The sequence below is a fragment of the Carcharhinus amblyrhynchos genome, chromosome 9 (genome assembly GCF_965287045.1).
Source record: "Carcharhinus amblyrhynchos chromosome 9, sCarAmb.v2.hapA, whole genome shotgun sequence".
Lineage (NCBI taxonomy): Eukaryota > Metazoa > Chordata > Chondrichthyes > Carcharhiniformes > Carcharhinidae > Carcharhinus > Carcharhinus amblyrhynchos.
The window spans coordinates 89,954,816-89,970,704 of record NC_137332.1 but is presented as its reverse complement, the minus strand read 5'-3'; the positions used below and the strand labels follow the sequence as shown (position 1 = coordinate 89,970,704).

At 48.4% G+C, this 15,889-nt stretch overlaps 1 protein-coding gene across 2 annotated transcripts in view; it reads right to left on the bottom strand.

The window, feature by feature from the left end:
- LOC145347992 (antigen peptide transporter 2-like) overlaps positions 1 to 13,432 on the bottom strand; it is a 54,059-nt gene extending 40,627 nt beyond the window's left edge. The window contains exons 1-4 of one of the 2 annotated variants that reach the window (XM_080196067.1): positions 13,043 to 13,432; positions 12,850 to 13,000; positions 9,986 to 10,100; positions 5,950 to 6,080 (exon numbers count right to left, since the gene is read on the bottom strand). In XM_080196067.1, the coding sequence (XP_080052193.1) occupies positions 5,950 to 6,080; positions 9,986 to 10,100; positions 12,850 to 13,000; positions 13,043 to 13,432 (787 nt within the window). Of the gene's footprint in view, positions 1 to 5,949; positions 6,081 to 9,985; positions 10,101 to 12,849 lie in introns of both variants that reach the window. The other variant, XM_080196066.1, reaches the window with a different exon arrangement.
- Between the last annotated feature and the right edge of the window lie 2,457 nt (positions 13,433 to 15,889).

The window sequence follows — 15,889 nt, the reverse complement described above, 5'->3', positions numbered from 1 at the left end:
TTTCCTGTTTTTATTTCAGGTTTCCAACATCTGCAATATTTTGCTTCTTTTGACTATTATTACGCTGTATTCATCACAAATGTTAATATTACAGTGCATTCATCACAAACAATAATATTAGTGTTCACTACAAATGGTATTACTTTGTAAACTGTTAAAAAGCTATAAAGAAAAATAAGATGGATAATGAGAGTAAACTAACTGAGAATATAAAAACAGATAGCAAAACCTTCTACAAATATATAAAACGAAAAACAGTAGCTAAAGTCTTTTAGAGGGCGAAAAGGGGGATGTAATAACTGGAAATGAGAAAATGGTTGGACGCATTGAACGGATATTTTGTGTCAGTCTTAAATGTGGAAGACACAAATAACATGCCAAAATTTGAAGAGAGGAAGGCTAGGTAAGAACCTAGAAACTATCATTACCACAAAAGAGGTACTGATGGGCAAGTTAATGGGGCTAAAGGTAGACAAGTCTCCTGGTTCTGATGGAATGCATCCCAGGATACTAAAAGAGATGGCGGGAGAAATAGCAAATACACTGTGGTAATTTACCAAAATTCGCTGAACTCTGGGGCGGTTCCCGCAGATTGGAAAACAGCAAATGTGACACCACTGTTTAAAAAATGAGGTGGACAAAAGGCAGGTAACTATAGCTTAATTTCTGTAGTAGGGAAAATGATTGAATCTATCGTCAAGGAATAAATAGCGAGACATCTGGATATAAATTGTCCCATTGGTAAGATGCAGCATGGGTTCATGAAGGGAAGGTCACCTTTGACTGATTTGGTGGAATTATTTGAGAACAATGGGGAACTTGTGGATGTAGTGTATCTGGATTTCCAGAAGGCATTTGACATGCTGCCGCACCTAACGCTGCTACATAAGATAAAGGTGCATGGTATTATAGGTACTGTATTAGCACGGATAGAGGATTGGTTAACCGAAAGCAAAGAGTGGGGGTAAATGGGTGTTTTTCGGGTTGGCAATCAGTGACTAGTGGTGTGCCTCAGGGATCAGTGTTGGGACCGCAATCGTTTACGATTTACATAGATGATTTAGAATGTAGTGTATAGTATAGTGTATCAAAATTCACAGATGACACTAAGATGAATGGCAGAGCAAAGTGTGCAGAGGGTGCTGAAAGTCTGCAAAGGAATATAGATAGTCTCAGTGAGTGGGTGAGGGTCTGGCAGATGGAGTATAATGTTGGGAAACGTGAGGTCATCCATTTTGGCAGGAATAACAGCAATATTTAAATGGTAAAAAATTGCAGCATGCTGCTGTGCAGAAGGACCTGGGTGTCCTTGTGCAGGGATCTCAAGGAGTTGATTTGCAGGTGCAGCATTTAATTAAGGCAGCAAATGGAATTTTGTCCTTCCTTGCTAGAGGGATGGAGTTTAAAAACAACAAGGTTATGTTGCAGCTGAGTAAGGTGCTGGTGAGACCACACCTGGAGTACTGTGTACATTTTGGTCTCCTTACTTGAGAAAGGATATACTGGCACTGGAGGCGGTGCCGAGGAGATTCACTTGGTTGATTCCGGAGTTGAGAGGGTTGGCTTATGAGGAGAGACTGAGTAGACTGGGGCTATAGTCATTCAAATTCAGAAGAATGAGGGGAGATCTTATAGAAACATATGAGGTTATGAAGGAAATAGATAAGATAGAAGCAGGGAAGTTATTTCCACTGGTGGGTGAAACTAGAACGAGGGAGCATAGCCTCAAAATAAGGGGAAGCAGATTTAGGACTGAGTTTAGGAGGAACTTCTTCACACAAAGGGTTGTGAATCTGTGGAATTCCCTGCCCAGTGAAGCAGTTGAGACTGTTTTTAAGGCAAAGATACATAAATTTTTGAACATTGAAGGAATTAAGAGTTATGGTGAGTGGGCTGAGTCCACAAAAAGATCAGCCATGATCTTATTGAATGGCGGAGCAGACTCGAGGGGCTAGATGTCATCCATATGGATTTCAGTAAGGCGTTTGACAAAGTCCCTCATGGTAGGTTGGTTGAAAAGATAAAGGCTCATGGGATACAAGGCCAGGTATCTAGATGGGATGAGAACTGGCTTGTTAAGAGGAGACAGAGAGTAGTAGTGGAAGGGTCCTTTTCTAGCTGGAGGTCTGTCACTAGTGGTGTGCATGAATAAATCGGTTGGACTAAAACCTGGTGTTGTCAGACTTTTTACTAGTGGTGTGCCGCAGGGCTCAGTACTGGGACCTCTTCTTTTTGTAGTATATATAAATGACTTGGAAGAGGGAGTAAGTGGTGTGATCAGCAAATTTGCAGATGACAGTAAGATGGCTGGTTTGGCGGGCAGTGAGGAGCAGTGTCTGGCAATACAACAGGATATAGATAGGCTGGTATATTGGGCAGATATGGCAAATGGAGTTTAATCCGGATAAATGTGAGGTGATGCATTTTGGCTGGAATAATGTAGGGGGGAGTTATATGATAAAGGGTAAGCCTATAAAGAGTACAGAAACACAGCGGGACTTGGGGGTGCAAGTCCACCAGGGGCTGAAGGTGGCAGTACAAGTGGAGAAGGTTGTGAAGAAAGCTTATGGTATGTTAGCCTTTATAGGAAGGGGTATAGAGTATAAGAGCTGGAGTCTAATGTTGCAGTTGTATAGAACGTTGGTTAGGCTGCATTTGGAGTACTGCGTCCAGTTCTGGTCGCCTTACTACTGGAAGGACGTGGAGACTCTGGAGAGAGTGCAGAGGAGGTTTACCAGGATGCTGCCTGGTATGGAAGGACTGGAGTATGAGGAAAGATTGAACAAATTGGGGCTGTTTTCCCTTGAAAGACGGCGACTGAGGAGGGATCTAATGGAGGTATATAAGATTATGAAGGGTATAGATAAACAGTGGTAAGCTATTTCCTATGTTAGAAACGCACAGTATGAGGGGCCACGTGCTTAGGGTGAGGGGGGAGAGGTATAACACAGATATTAGAGGGAGGTTTTTCACACAGAGGATAGTGGGGGTATGGAATGCTCTGCCAAACAAGGTGGTGGAGGCAGGCATGCTGGAGTTGTTTAAGAGTTACTTAGACAGGCACATGAGTGGGTTGGAGATGGGAGGATATAGGAGATTGTTTTAAATAAGGTCATTAGCATTGGGATGTCCCTGGTAATGTATAAGGATGTGGAATGAAACTAATGTATTTCTCTTTTAATTCACAGGTTTTAAGTTGGCCCGCCTTATTGTCCAATGAGGGGCATACACGCGATGGGTCGTACAAGGGCTGCTCTTGGATGTTCGAGAGTAGCCTAGTGCTTCACATCGTTAGTGTGTGCTTAAACTGGACCAGATGCTGGGCAACACGACAGCTCAGTGACTATCACTGTTTGCTGTGCAGACACATGGATTTGGGCCAGTATCTGTGGGAGTTTGCGCATTCTCCCCGTGCTTGCATGGGTTTTCTCCGGGTGCTCCAGATTCCTCCCACACCCCAAAGATGTGCTATTAGGCTGATTGGAGATAATAAATTGTCCCTAAATTAGTTTTCCCTCAATGTGGAATGCCATAAGCATAGATAAGGGTCATGGGTGGAAGGGGGACTGGTAATGTTAAAATGGCGGTGCGGGCTCGTTGGGCCGAAGGGCTTATTTCCTGGGCTGTTTTTGTTCTTTGTTCTTTGAACTCCTGCTCCTAGTTCTTATGTTCTTATGTATTCATTACGAGCATTAATATTAGTGTGCATTACAAGCATTAATATTAGTGTGTTCATTACAAACACTAATATTACACTGTTTTAACTACAAACAGTAGTATTACAGGATATTAATTATAAACAGCAATATTTATAGTGTATTTATTACAAACAAATTATTACTTACGGGGCGAAAAACTGCAGCAGGCGACGGTGCAGAGGGACCTCGGGGTCCTTGTGCATGAGTCGCAAAAACCCAGCCTGCAGGTGCAGCAGGTGGTCAGGAAGGCGAATGGGATGCTGGCCTTCATAGCGAGGGGGATTGAATATAAAAGTAGGGAGGTCTTGCTGCAGCTGTATAGGGCATTGGTGAGGCCGCAGCTGGAGTACTGTGTGCAGTTTTGGGCGCCGCACCTGCGCAAGGATATTTTGGCCTTGGAGGGAGTGCAGAGGAGGTTTACTAGGCTGATACCGGAGTTGAGGGGGTTGAGCTATGAGGAGAGGCTGAATAAACTAGGCTTGTACTCGTTACAGTTTAGAAGAATGAGGGGAGATCTCATTGAGACGTATAAGATGATGAATGGGATGGATAGGATAGAGGTGGAAAGACTCTTCCCGCTCAAAAAAGACAGTAGGACTAGGGGGCACAGCCTCAAGATAAAGGGGGGGCGGTTCAGAACGGAGTTGAGGAGGAACTTCTTCACTCAAAGGGTGGTGAATCTCTGGAATTCTCTGCCCGTTGAAGTGGTGGAGGCTGCCTCGCTAAATATTTTTAAGAAGCGGGTTGATGGGTTTTTGATAAGAGAGGGGATTAAGGGTTATGGGGAGAGGGCGGGAAAGTGGAACTGAGCCACGACAGATCAGCCATGATCTTATTGAATGGCGGGGCAGGCTCGAAGGGCCAGATGGCCTACTCCTGCTCCTATTTCTTATGTTCTTATGTTCTTATGTTCTTAAATGGCAGATGGAGTTTAGTTTAGATAAACGTGAGGTGATGCATTTTGTAGATCGAACCAAGGTAGGACTTACTCAGTTAATGTTAGGGCATGGGGAGAGTTACAGAACAAAGAGATCTAGGGGTACATGTTCATAGCTCCTTGAAAGTCGAGTCACAGGTGAACAGAGAGGTGAAGGCGGTATTCGGCATGCTTGGTTTCTTTGGTCAGAACATTGAATACAGGAGTTGGGATTCTTATTTTAGTTGTTTTAAGACTTTAAGACTTGATTACCTGTCTCGCATTCCAACCATTATCTTGTAAATTGAGTTTGTCTTTATTTGCCCTGATTGTGAACACAAGTCCTCACTCGCCTGATGAAGGAGCTTGAGACTCTGAAAGCTAGTGCTGCCAAATAAACCTGTTGCACTTTAACCTGGTATTGTGAGACTTTTTACTGAAGTTATACAAGGCATTGGTAAGGCCACACTTGGAATACTGTGTACAGTTCTGATCACCCTACTATAGAAAGAATATTATTAAACTAGAAAGAACGCAGAAAAGATTTACTAGGATGCTACTGGGATTTGATGTTTGAGTTATAAGGAGAGGTTGGACAGACTGGGACTTTTTCCTCTGGAGCGTAGGAGACTCAGGAGTCATCTTATAGAAATCTATAAAATAAGGAGGGATATATTAGTTAGACAGTCAATATCTTTTCCCAAAGGTAGGGGAGTCTAAAACTAGAGGGCATAGGTTTGAGGTGAGAGGGAAGAGATACAAAAGGATCCAGAGAGACAATTTTTTCACACAGAGGGTGGTGAGTGTCTGGAACAAGCTGCCAGAGGTAGTAGTAGAGGTGGGTAAAATTCTGTCTTTTAAAAAGCATTTGGACAGTTACGTGGGTAATATGGGTATAGAGGGATATGGCCCAAATGCAGGCAACTGGAACTAGCTTGGGGATTATAAACAAGGGGCAGCATGGCCAAGTTGGGCTGAAGGGCCAGTTTCCATGCTGTAAATCTCTATGACTATAAACAATAATAATAGTATACAGGCAAAATACTGTGGATGCTGGAATCTGAAACAAAAACAGCAGATGCTGTCAGATCTGCTGAATTTTCCAGCATTTTCTGCTTTTGTGTAGTAATAATAGTGTGTTTATTACAAGCAGTAATATTACAGCGTGTTCATTATGAATAGTAATATTACACTGTGGTTTTTCTTTGATGAAAATATTAAAGCACTGCTGTAACTGATTGTAATTTCTCTTACTAACATTCATGTTTCCAACAGAATTAGGATTTCATTCTGAATAGTTGTTTGAATATTAAAAGGCTGTGTTTTTGCCCTTACCAGTTTGAGTTGCCTCAAAGAAGCCAATTTCCTGCTGTACCAGGGAAGAAAAGAGCTGATTTCGAACCCGTTTATTGAGTCTGTACATTGTGAACATGAAGAGTCCTCCCCTGAGACCTGCTGAGATGGAGCTGGAAGAACAATACCCTCAGTCAGAAAGATTTAACGTTAACAGGGTAGGAATTCCTGAACTAGACTCTGCACATTCCCTGTGGGCCCCTGGAATTCCTGTATTAGAGCTTCCCACCAGAATACTGGAATGGTCTACTAAACAGAGTCTGTACACCTGGAATATTCCATATCTGCAGCAACTTTACCTCAAAACCTACTGAATCTGCACTTAAATCTGGTTTCAGCTAGTCAGGTTAACCTTTCCTTGACTAAAGGGCAGGACCGAGAGTTACCAAATGTTCAAGGTCAGTAATAACTGAGGTGGATCTCACACAGCTCTTGCCTGGACTGACTATTATCAGTGTCAGCAAGCCATGATTCCGATGATTGTAAGCAGCCCACCATTCAGAACAGAGTGACCATGAGCTTACCTGACTCCCACCAACCTTCCCAACACATCAGGGAAAAAGATAAGGCTGAAGCATTCACACCAATTTTCAGCCAGAAATGCTGAGTGGATGGTCCATCCCAGCCTCCTCTGGAGGTCCCCAGCATTTCAGATTTTAGTCTCCAGCCAATTTGATCCACTCCACATGATATCAAGAAATGGCTAAAGGCACTGGGTACAGTAGAGGCCTTGACAATACTTTGGCAATAGTGATTGCGCTCAAGAACTTGCTACTCCCCTAGCCAAGCTCTTCCAGTACAGTTACAACACTGGCATCTACTCGGCAATGTGGAGAATTGTCCAAGTATGTCTTGTACTCAAGAAACAGGACAATCCATTCCATTCAGACTAATTACTATCGCATCAGCCTACTCTCGATCATCAGCAAAGTGATAGAAGGGTGCACTTAGAATTGTGAATGGAATTGTTAAAGTGCAGAAGGAGGTCATTCAGCCCATCGTGTCTGCACCGTCTCTCCAAATGAGCATCATGGCTTCGTGCCATTCCCCTATCTTTTCCCCATACCCTGCATGTTGTTTTTATTTAAGAAATCACCTAATACCCTGCCAAATTGCTCAATTCAATGTGTCTCCACCACACTTCCAGTTGGTATACTCCAGACCTGAACCACTTACAAGAAAAAACTTTTTCACAGAACATCATGTTTGCTACTTCTGTGAATCACTTTAAATCTCTGCCCTCTTGTTCTTGATCCTTTTCCAAGAATACCTTGCATATGAATGCTCAGTTTGGGTTCCGCCAGGGTCACTCAGCTCATGACCTCTTTTTTTTATTCATGGGACATGGGCATCGCTGGCTGGCCAGAATTTATGCCCATCCCTAGTTACCATTGGAGACCATTTGAGAGTCAACCACGTTGCTGTGGCTCTGGAATCACATGTAGGCCAGACCAGGTAAGGATGGCAGATTTCCTTCTCTAAAGGAGATTAGTGAACCAGATGGGCTTTTCTGACAATCAGCAATGATTTCATGGTCATCAGTAGATTCTTAGTTCCAGATTTTTTTTATTGAATTCAATTTCCAACACCTGCCATGGCAGGTTTTGAATTCAAGGTCCCAAGAACATCAGCTGAGTTTCTGGATTAATAGCAATAAGACCAGTAGGCCGTTGCTTCCCCATTACAGCCTTGATTCAGACATGAACAAAAGAGCAGAATTTCAGAGGTGAGATGAGAGTGACAGCCTCAAGGCAGCATTTGACTGATTGTCAATTCAAGGTGTCTTATCAAAATAAGTATCATTATAAGTACGAGGTCATTCATTTTGGTAGGACAAATTTGAATGCGGATTACAGGGTCAATGGTAGGGTTCTGAGGAATGTGGAAGAACAGAGAGATCTTGGGATTCATATCCACAGATCTCTGAAGGTTATAGTGGATAGAGCCGTGAAGAAGGCCTATAGTGTGTTGGCATTTATTCATGATGTGGATATGCCGACGTTGGACTGGGGTAAACACAGTAAAAAGTCTGACAACACCAGGTTTAAGTCCAACCGATTTACTTGATAGTAAACTCACAAGCTTTCAGGGACAAACCCCGAAGGCTTCTTAGCATTTATTAACAGGGGGTTTGCGTTTAAGAGCCATGGGTTATGCTGCAACTGTATAGTAAAGTATTTATAGGATCAAGAGTGAAATCAGAGTGTACAGGACTTTGGTGAGGTCACATTTGGAATATTGTGTGTAGTTCTGGTCACCTCACTATAAGAATGTGGAAGCATTGGAGAGAGTGCAAAGAAGATTTACCAGGATGCTGCCTGTTTGGAGGGTAGGTCTTATGAAGAAAGGTTGAGGGAGCTAGGATTTTTCTCTTCAGAGTGGAGGAGGATGATAGGCGACTTAATAGGGGTTTATAAGATGATGAGGGGGGATAGATAGAGTGAACGTTCAGAGACTATTTCCTCGGGGGGATGTAGCTATTACCAAGGGGCATAACAATAAGGTTCATGGTGGGAGATATAGGAGGGATGTCCGTGGTAGGTTCTTTACTCAGAGAGTGGTTGAGGTGTGGAATGGACTACCTCTGTAATAGTGGAGTCGGACACTTTAGGAACTTTCAAGCAATGTCGTGTTAGGGGGTTCTTTACTCAGAGAGGGGGGTGAGGGTGGGGGAATGGACTAACCTCAGGGGGGGAATAGCTTCTGCTTTGGTTTCAGACAAAGCTTGGCACAACATCGAGGGCCGAAGGGCCTATACTGTGCTTGTACTGTTCTAGAAAAAAGACAAACCCAGTGAGCAGCGCTGCACCGACCACAAGACCACAATCCCACCCAGGCCCTATCCTTACACGTTCACCCACTAATCCCTCTAACCTACACATCCCAGGACACTAAGGGGCAATTTTTTTTAGCATGGCCAATCCACCTAACCCACACATCTTCGGCCTGTGGGAGGAAACCGGAGCAAACCTACGCAGACACAAGGAGAATGTGCAAACTCCACACAGACAGTGACCTGAAACGGGAATCGAACCCAGGTCCCTGGAGCTGTGAAGCAGCAGTGCTAACCACTGGGCTATCGTGCTGCCCATGTTCTATGTTCTATAAAACAGGAGCCAATAGCATCAGAGGGAAATACACTCTGCTACTTGCAGTCAAGGAATCTCACGGCAGGTAACTACCCTCCTGATTCCTCAAAGCCTGTCCACCATTGACAAGGCACAAGTCAGGTGTGTGATGGAATACTCCCCACTTGCCTGGCTAAGTACAGCTCCAACAACACTGAGGAAGTTCAACACAATTCAGGACAAAGCAGCTGGCTTGATCCCATTCACAAATATTTACTCCCTCCATCAGCAATGAACACTGGCAGTAGTGTGTATCATCTCCAAGATGCACTGCAGAAACTCACCAAGGTTCTTTTGGCAGCACCTTCCAAACTCACAACCATTACCATCCAGAAGGAGTAGAGCAGCAGATACTTGGGAACACAACCACCTGGACAGTGCCCTTCAAGCCACACCACTCTGACTTGGAAATATATCACTGTTCCTTCATTGTCACTGGGTCCAAAGCCTGGAACTTCTTAACAGCACTTCAACTCATAGACTGTAGCAGTTCAAGGAGGCAGCTCACCTCCACTTTAAGGGCAATTAGGAATGGACAATGAATGCTGGCCGAGTCCACATCTCCTAAATGAACAAATAAAACCTTATCCCTGACCATCCCCTATTATACGCCATTCCTTGAGACAGACACTGCCTGAATCTCACCCCAACCTAACCACACCATAACTCCATCTCAATTGTAATGCAAACCCATCCACATTAACACCCCCCCCCCCCAAAAACCTACCTTCCACGAGCTATCTTTATCCTATGAAAGAATCAACTTCACCAAATCCTCACTCCAACCTCACTCTGCTCTGACACTCCACATGCCTATTCCTGAGAGGGACACACACCAGATGGAAGGAAGCAAAGTGAAAGGGGCAGGGTTCTCACGAAAGGACACTCACCTTCCCATGGAGGTCATAAACATGTAGAATATGGCAATGAGGAACGCTCGATGGTCATAGCGAAAGCTGAGCAAATCAATCACTTTCCCCGCATAATAGGGGATAAACATCTCCCCTGGAATCAAATAAAGAGAGCCAATTATATCAAATTAACCCACAGAGGGGATGGGGGAGGTGAGGTTGAGAAACAAGGGAGAAATGAACTGGGCAGAGTGAAGAGGAACAGGATAGGTCAGCGAAATGGAATAAGAGGGATGTGAATCCGGAGGGAGGGATGTATGTGCAAAACAGAATGGGGAAAGAGGGAGAGGAAGAGGTTGGGTTAAAGAAGGGTAGGAGGGCAAGGAGGAATCATCTACCACCCCTGCTACATAATGGATGTGCCTCTCACTCACTCCCCTGATCTGCAGAAACCCTGCTCTCCGTCTTTATCATCACTCCTCCTTTAATCTACATCTCACACACTCGGGTTTCAATCACTCACTCCATCCCCCTCACTCTGGATTCACTTCTCTCTTATTCCAGATTCCCCTCACTCCAGATTCTTCTTTTTCCAGGCCTTCCCTCACTCACTCACTCCAGATTCTTCTCATTCCAGATCCCTCCTCTGCTCTGGATTTTTTTCTTTCTCCCTCCCTCCCTTTACCCCGGATTCCCCTCACACTGAACTGCCTCCCACACTCTGGACCCACTTAACTCCTTTTCCCCTCACTTCAGACTCCTCCCCTCAAGCTGGATTGGGTCCCACTTACTCCAGATTTCCCCTGATCTTTCGGGTCGGTCTTTTGGGTGGGTCAAACCAAGTAAACAAACTTAAATTACGTTTGGACAAAGAAAAAGGGGGCAGCTCCCCAAAAGGAGGGGGAAATGGCCCGAACAGAAACAAAAGGTACAAAGGAAACTTAAGACACGTCAAATCAAAATGTGATTATCATAAAACATAGAACATTACAGCGCAGAACAGGCCCTTCGGTCCACGATGTTGCGCCGACCAGTAAAACAATGACCCACTAACCTAAACCAATCCCTTTTCGTCCATAAACCTATCCACGGATCTCTTAAACGCCCCCAAACTAGGCGCATTTACAACTGCAGCAGGCAGGGCATTCCAATCCCTCACCACCCTCTGGGTAAAGATAACTATCGGGGTCTATAAGGCACCTCAGCCCCTGCGGTGCCCAACGGGCATGGAAGGCAGATTTCCCCTCACTCCGGACCTCTCCACAACCTCAAATTCTCCCCCCCCCCCTCACCAACAGGCTTGATTCTCCTCACTCAGGATTCTCTCTCCCTTTGCTCCAGATTTCCTCCCCACCCATCCCAGGTTTCTCAAGATCTCCACCACCCCCCCCCTCCCCCTTCCCTCCTCCTCCCCGTCCCCCTCCCCCCTCCTCCTCCTCCTCCTCCCCCCGTCCCCCTCCCCTCCTCCTCCTCCTCCTCCTCCTCCTCCTCCTCCTCCCCCCGTCCCCCTCCCCTCCTCCTCCTCCCCCGTCCCCCTCCCCTCCTCCTCCTCCCCCGTCCCCCTCCCCTCCTCCTCCTCCCCCGTCCCCCTCCTCCTCCTCCTCCTCCCCCGTCCCCCTCCCCTCCTCCTCCTCCCCGTCCCCCTCCCCTCCTCCTCCTCCCCGTCCCCCTCCCCTCCTCCTCCTCCCCGTCCCCCTCCCCTCCTCCCCGTCCCCCTCCCCTCCTCCTCCTCCCCGTCCCCCTCCCCTCCTCCTCCTCCTCCTCCCCCGTCCCCCTCCCCTCCTCCTCCCCCGTCCCCCTCCCCTCCTCCTCCCCCGTCCCCCTCCCCTCCTCCTCCCCCGTCCCCCTCTCCTCCTCCTCCCCCGTCCCCCTCCCCTCCTCCTCCTCCCCCTCCCGTCCTCCTCCTCCCCCTCCCGTCCTCCTCCTCCCCCTCCCGTCCTCCTCCTCCCCCTCCCGTCCTCCTCCTCCCCCTCCCGTCCTCCTCCTCCCCCTCCCCCTCCCGTGTCCCCCTCCTCCCCCTCCCCCTCCCGTGTCCCCCTCCTCCTCCTCCCCCTCCCGTGTCCCCCTCCTCCTCCTCCCCCTCCCGTGTCCCCCTCCTCCTCCTCCCCCTCCCGTGTCCCCCTCCTCCTCCTCCCCCTCCCGTGTCCCCCTCCTCCTCCTCCCCCTCCCGTGTCCCCCTCCTCCTCCTCCTCCCCCTCCCGTGTCCCCCTCCTCCCCTCCTCCTCCTCCCCCGTCCCCCTCCCCTCCTCCTCCTCCTCCTCCCCCGTCCCCTCCCCTCCTCCCCCGTCCCCCTCCCCTCCTCCCCGTCCCCTCCTCCCCCGTCCCCCTCCCCTCCTCCCCGTCCCCCTCCCCTCCTCCCCGTCCCCCTCCCCTCCTCCCCGTCCCCCTCCCCTCCTCCTCCTCCCCCGTCCCCTCCTCCTCCCCCGTCCCCTCCTCCTCCTCCCCCGTCCCCTCCTCCTCCTCCCCCGTCCCCTCCTCCTCCTCCCCCGTCCCCTCCTCCTCCTCCCCCGTCCCCCTCGCCCTCCCCCTCCTCCTCCTCCTCCCCCGTCCCCCTCGCCCTCCCCCGTCCTCCTCCTCCCCCGTCCCCCTCGCCCTCCCCCGTCCTCCTCCTCCCCCGTCCCCCTCGCCCTCCCCCGTCCCCCTCGCCCTCCTCCTCCTCCTCCCCCGTCCCCCTCGCCCTCCTCCTCCTCCTCCCTCCCCCCCCCTCGCCCTCCCCCTCCTCCTCCCTCCCCCCCCCTCGCCCTCCCCCTCCTCCTCCCTCCCCCCCCTCCCCCCCCCCTCCCCTCCCCCCCCCTCGCCCTCCCCCGTCCCCCTCCCCCCTCCCCCTCCCCCCCCCTCCCCCGGACTGACAGCTTTTACTCCTCACTCCATGTCCAGACCCCCCCCCCCCCCCCCTCACTCACCGATCACAGCCAGTGTGAGGAAGGTGAAGGCTCCGCTCAGGGGGAGGAGGTCGGGCCGGGACAGGGCGAGGAGGCGGCGGCCGATGGCGGTGCGCGCCGGGCCCGGAGCCTCTCCCCGCGGGCCCGGAGCCTCTCCCCGCGGGCCCGGAGCCTCTCCCCGCGGGCCCGGAGCCTCTCCCCGCGGGCCCGGAGCCTCTCCCCGCGGGCCCGGCAGCAGCCCCTCCAGCAGCCCGGCCGCCAGCCCCGAGGCCGAGTGCGAGAGCAGCAGCAGCGGCCAGGAGAGGCCGGGGCCGCCGCCGTCCCCCCCCCGCACCAGGCGCCGCAGCGGCAGCAGCAGGCTGGAGCAGGCCGTGTACAGCAGCACCGGGCCCCGCAGGCGGCCCAGCCGGGGGCCCAGCAGCAGCCCCAGGGACAGGGCCCCGAGCACCGCCACAGCCGGCAGCAGCGGCCCCGGGACGGGCGGCAGCAGCGGCGGCAGCAGCAGGTGCAGCAGAGCGGGGAGCAGAGAGAGCGCCAGTGCCCGGGGGCAGCGCTCTGAAACCGGGGAGGGAACCCCCAGACCGAGCCCGCTGGACCGGGACATCATCCTCCTCAAAGAGCCGGAGCAGAGTGAGGCAGGCCGGCCACAGCTTTCAGTTTCACTACCAGAGAGAGAGAGAGGCCCGCCCAGAGAGCACAAAGAGAAAGTGTAAATATACAGAGAGAAATGTACAATATAGAGTATATATATAGATAAATACATTATATACAGAAAATAAAGAACACATGCAGAGAGTATAGATAAATATATACAGAAATACAATATGTACAATATAAATCATAGATAAATAGTATTGGGATAAATATGTACAGAAAATATAGAATACATATAGAGGATATAGATATATATACGAAATATTAATATAAAATATTGATTTGTATGTGGAGAGGAATAGTATAGAGATAAAGAAAATATGCAGAGATATTTAGATAAGTATACATAATATAGATTATATAGAGTATAAATAAATAATATCTATAGATTACATATAGAGACAGTAAACTTTGCACACACCTGACGAAGGAACAGCATTTCTGAAAGCTCGTGGGTTTACTATCAAATAAGCTGGTTGGACTTAAACCTGGTGTTGTGAGATTTCTTACTGTGTTTACCCCAGTCCAATGCCGGCATCTCCACATCTAAAGAAAACAATCCCAACCTATCCAGTCTCTCTTCATAACTCAAATGTTCCATCCTGAGTAACCTCCTGGTGAATCTCCTTTGCACCTTCTCCAGTGCAATCACATCCTTAATTTCGTGAGGTGCACACAGTACTCCAAAGTTTTGTACAGCTCCAACATAATCTCCCTGCTCTTATACTCTATGTCATGACTGATAAAGAGAAGCATCCATATGCTTTCTTATTAACCTGTCTTGCCATCTTCAGGGACCTGTTGATAAGCACCTGCAGATCAGTGTTCCTCTGAGCTTCCTAGTGTCCTGCCATCCATTGAGTACTCCCTTATCTCTTTATTCCTTCCAAAAGTAATCATCTTGCACTTTTCAGGGTTTCATTCCATCTACCAATGATCTGCCATCCAACCAGTTCATGTATATCTTCCTGCAACCTAAGACCTTCTCATTAACTACGCTGTCAATCTTTGTGTCGTCACAAACTTAGTTATACCCCCTCCTTCCCTGTATGCTATGTTCAGCAGCCTCCAGTCATACTAACAGCGTTCCATTATTGCAATCCATCTCATAACACTAGGCCAGTTTTGATCCAACTTGCCAAGTTCCTCTGGATCGTATGTGCTTTGATGCTCTTTAGCAATCTCCCATGTTTGACCACAGGCTTGGCTGAAATTCATATAAACTACATAAACTGCATTACCCTTATTTACACTCCTGGTTACCCCCTCAAAAATTTCAATCAAATTTGTTTGCCATGACCTCTCTTTATAAAGCCAATCCCTAAGTAAGCCTTGTCTTTCCAAGTGGACATTAATTCTCTCCTTCAGAATTTTCTCCAATAGTTTCCCTACCACTCATGTGAGACTCACTAGTCCAGTTCCCTGGTTTATTTCTACCGTCCTCGAAAAGTGAAAGCATATTGGCTGTTCTCCCATCCTCTGGCATCTCCAGTGAGGAAGTAAAAGTTTGTGTTAGAGCCCCTTTAAATTCCTCCTTTGATTCCCTCAGCAGTCTTGGAAACAACTCATCCAGACTTGGGGATTTGTTCACTTTTAAGTCCTCTAAAACTTCATATAACTTATCCACCCCCTATGACAAACTGTTCAAGGATCTCACAGTCCGTCTTGCCAAATTGCAATCCTGTCCAGTATAAAACGATGAGCTCTGATGATGATATGAAATACAACAGACAAAATTCTCCCGAAAGATTTCTTCTCCCAAAAAATTGTTAAGTGTTATAACAGTGAAAATAATGGAGTGATTCATGCAGGGCTCTTTGGCACACTGAACAAAGAACAAAATCAGCCCGGGAAACAGGTCCTTCGGCCCAACGAGCCCACGCCGCCATCTCAACACCACCAGTCCACCTCTCTACCCATGACCCCTATCTAATATTTTATGGCCATCCAGATTGAGGGAAACTGATTTAGGGACAACTTATTCCTGCCAATCAGCCTAACAGCACATCTTTGGGGTGTGGGAGGAAACCGGAGCACCCGGAGAAAACACACGCAAGCACGGGGAGAATGCACAAACTCCCACAGACACCGGCCCAAATCCATGTGTCTGCACAGCAATCAGCGATAGTCACTGAGCTGTCGTCTTGCCCAGTATCTGGTCCAGTTTAGGCACACACTAACGACATGAAGCACTAGGCCAATCTCGAACAACCAAGAGCAGCCCCAGTACGACCCATCGCGTGTATGCCCCTCGTTGGACACGAGGTGGACTGACTTAAAACCTGTGAATGAAATGCAATCTTTTGACACCTGCTACACTAAAAGAGCTGTCATGGGAAATGCACCACTATGGAATCTCCTGGCATGTGACTCTCGAAATGGCTAAGCCTTGCACTATTAACAAGGG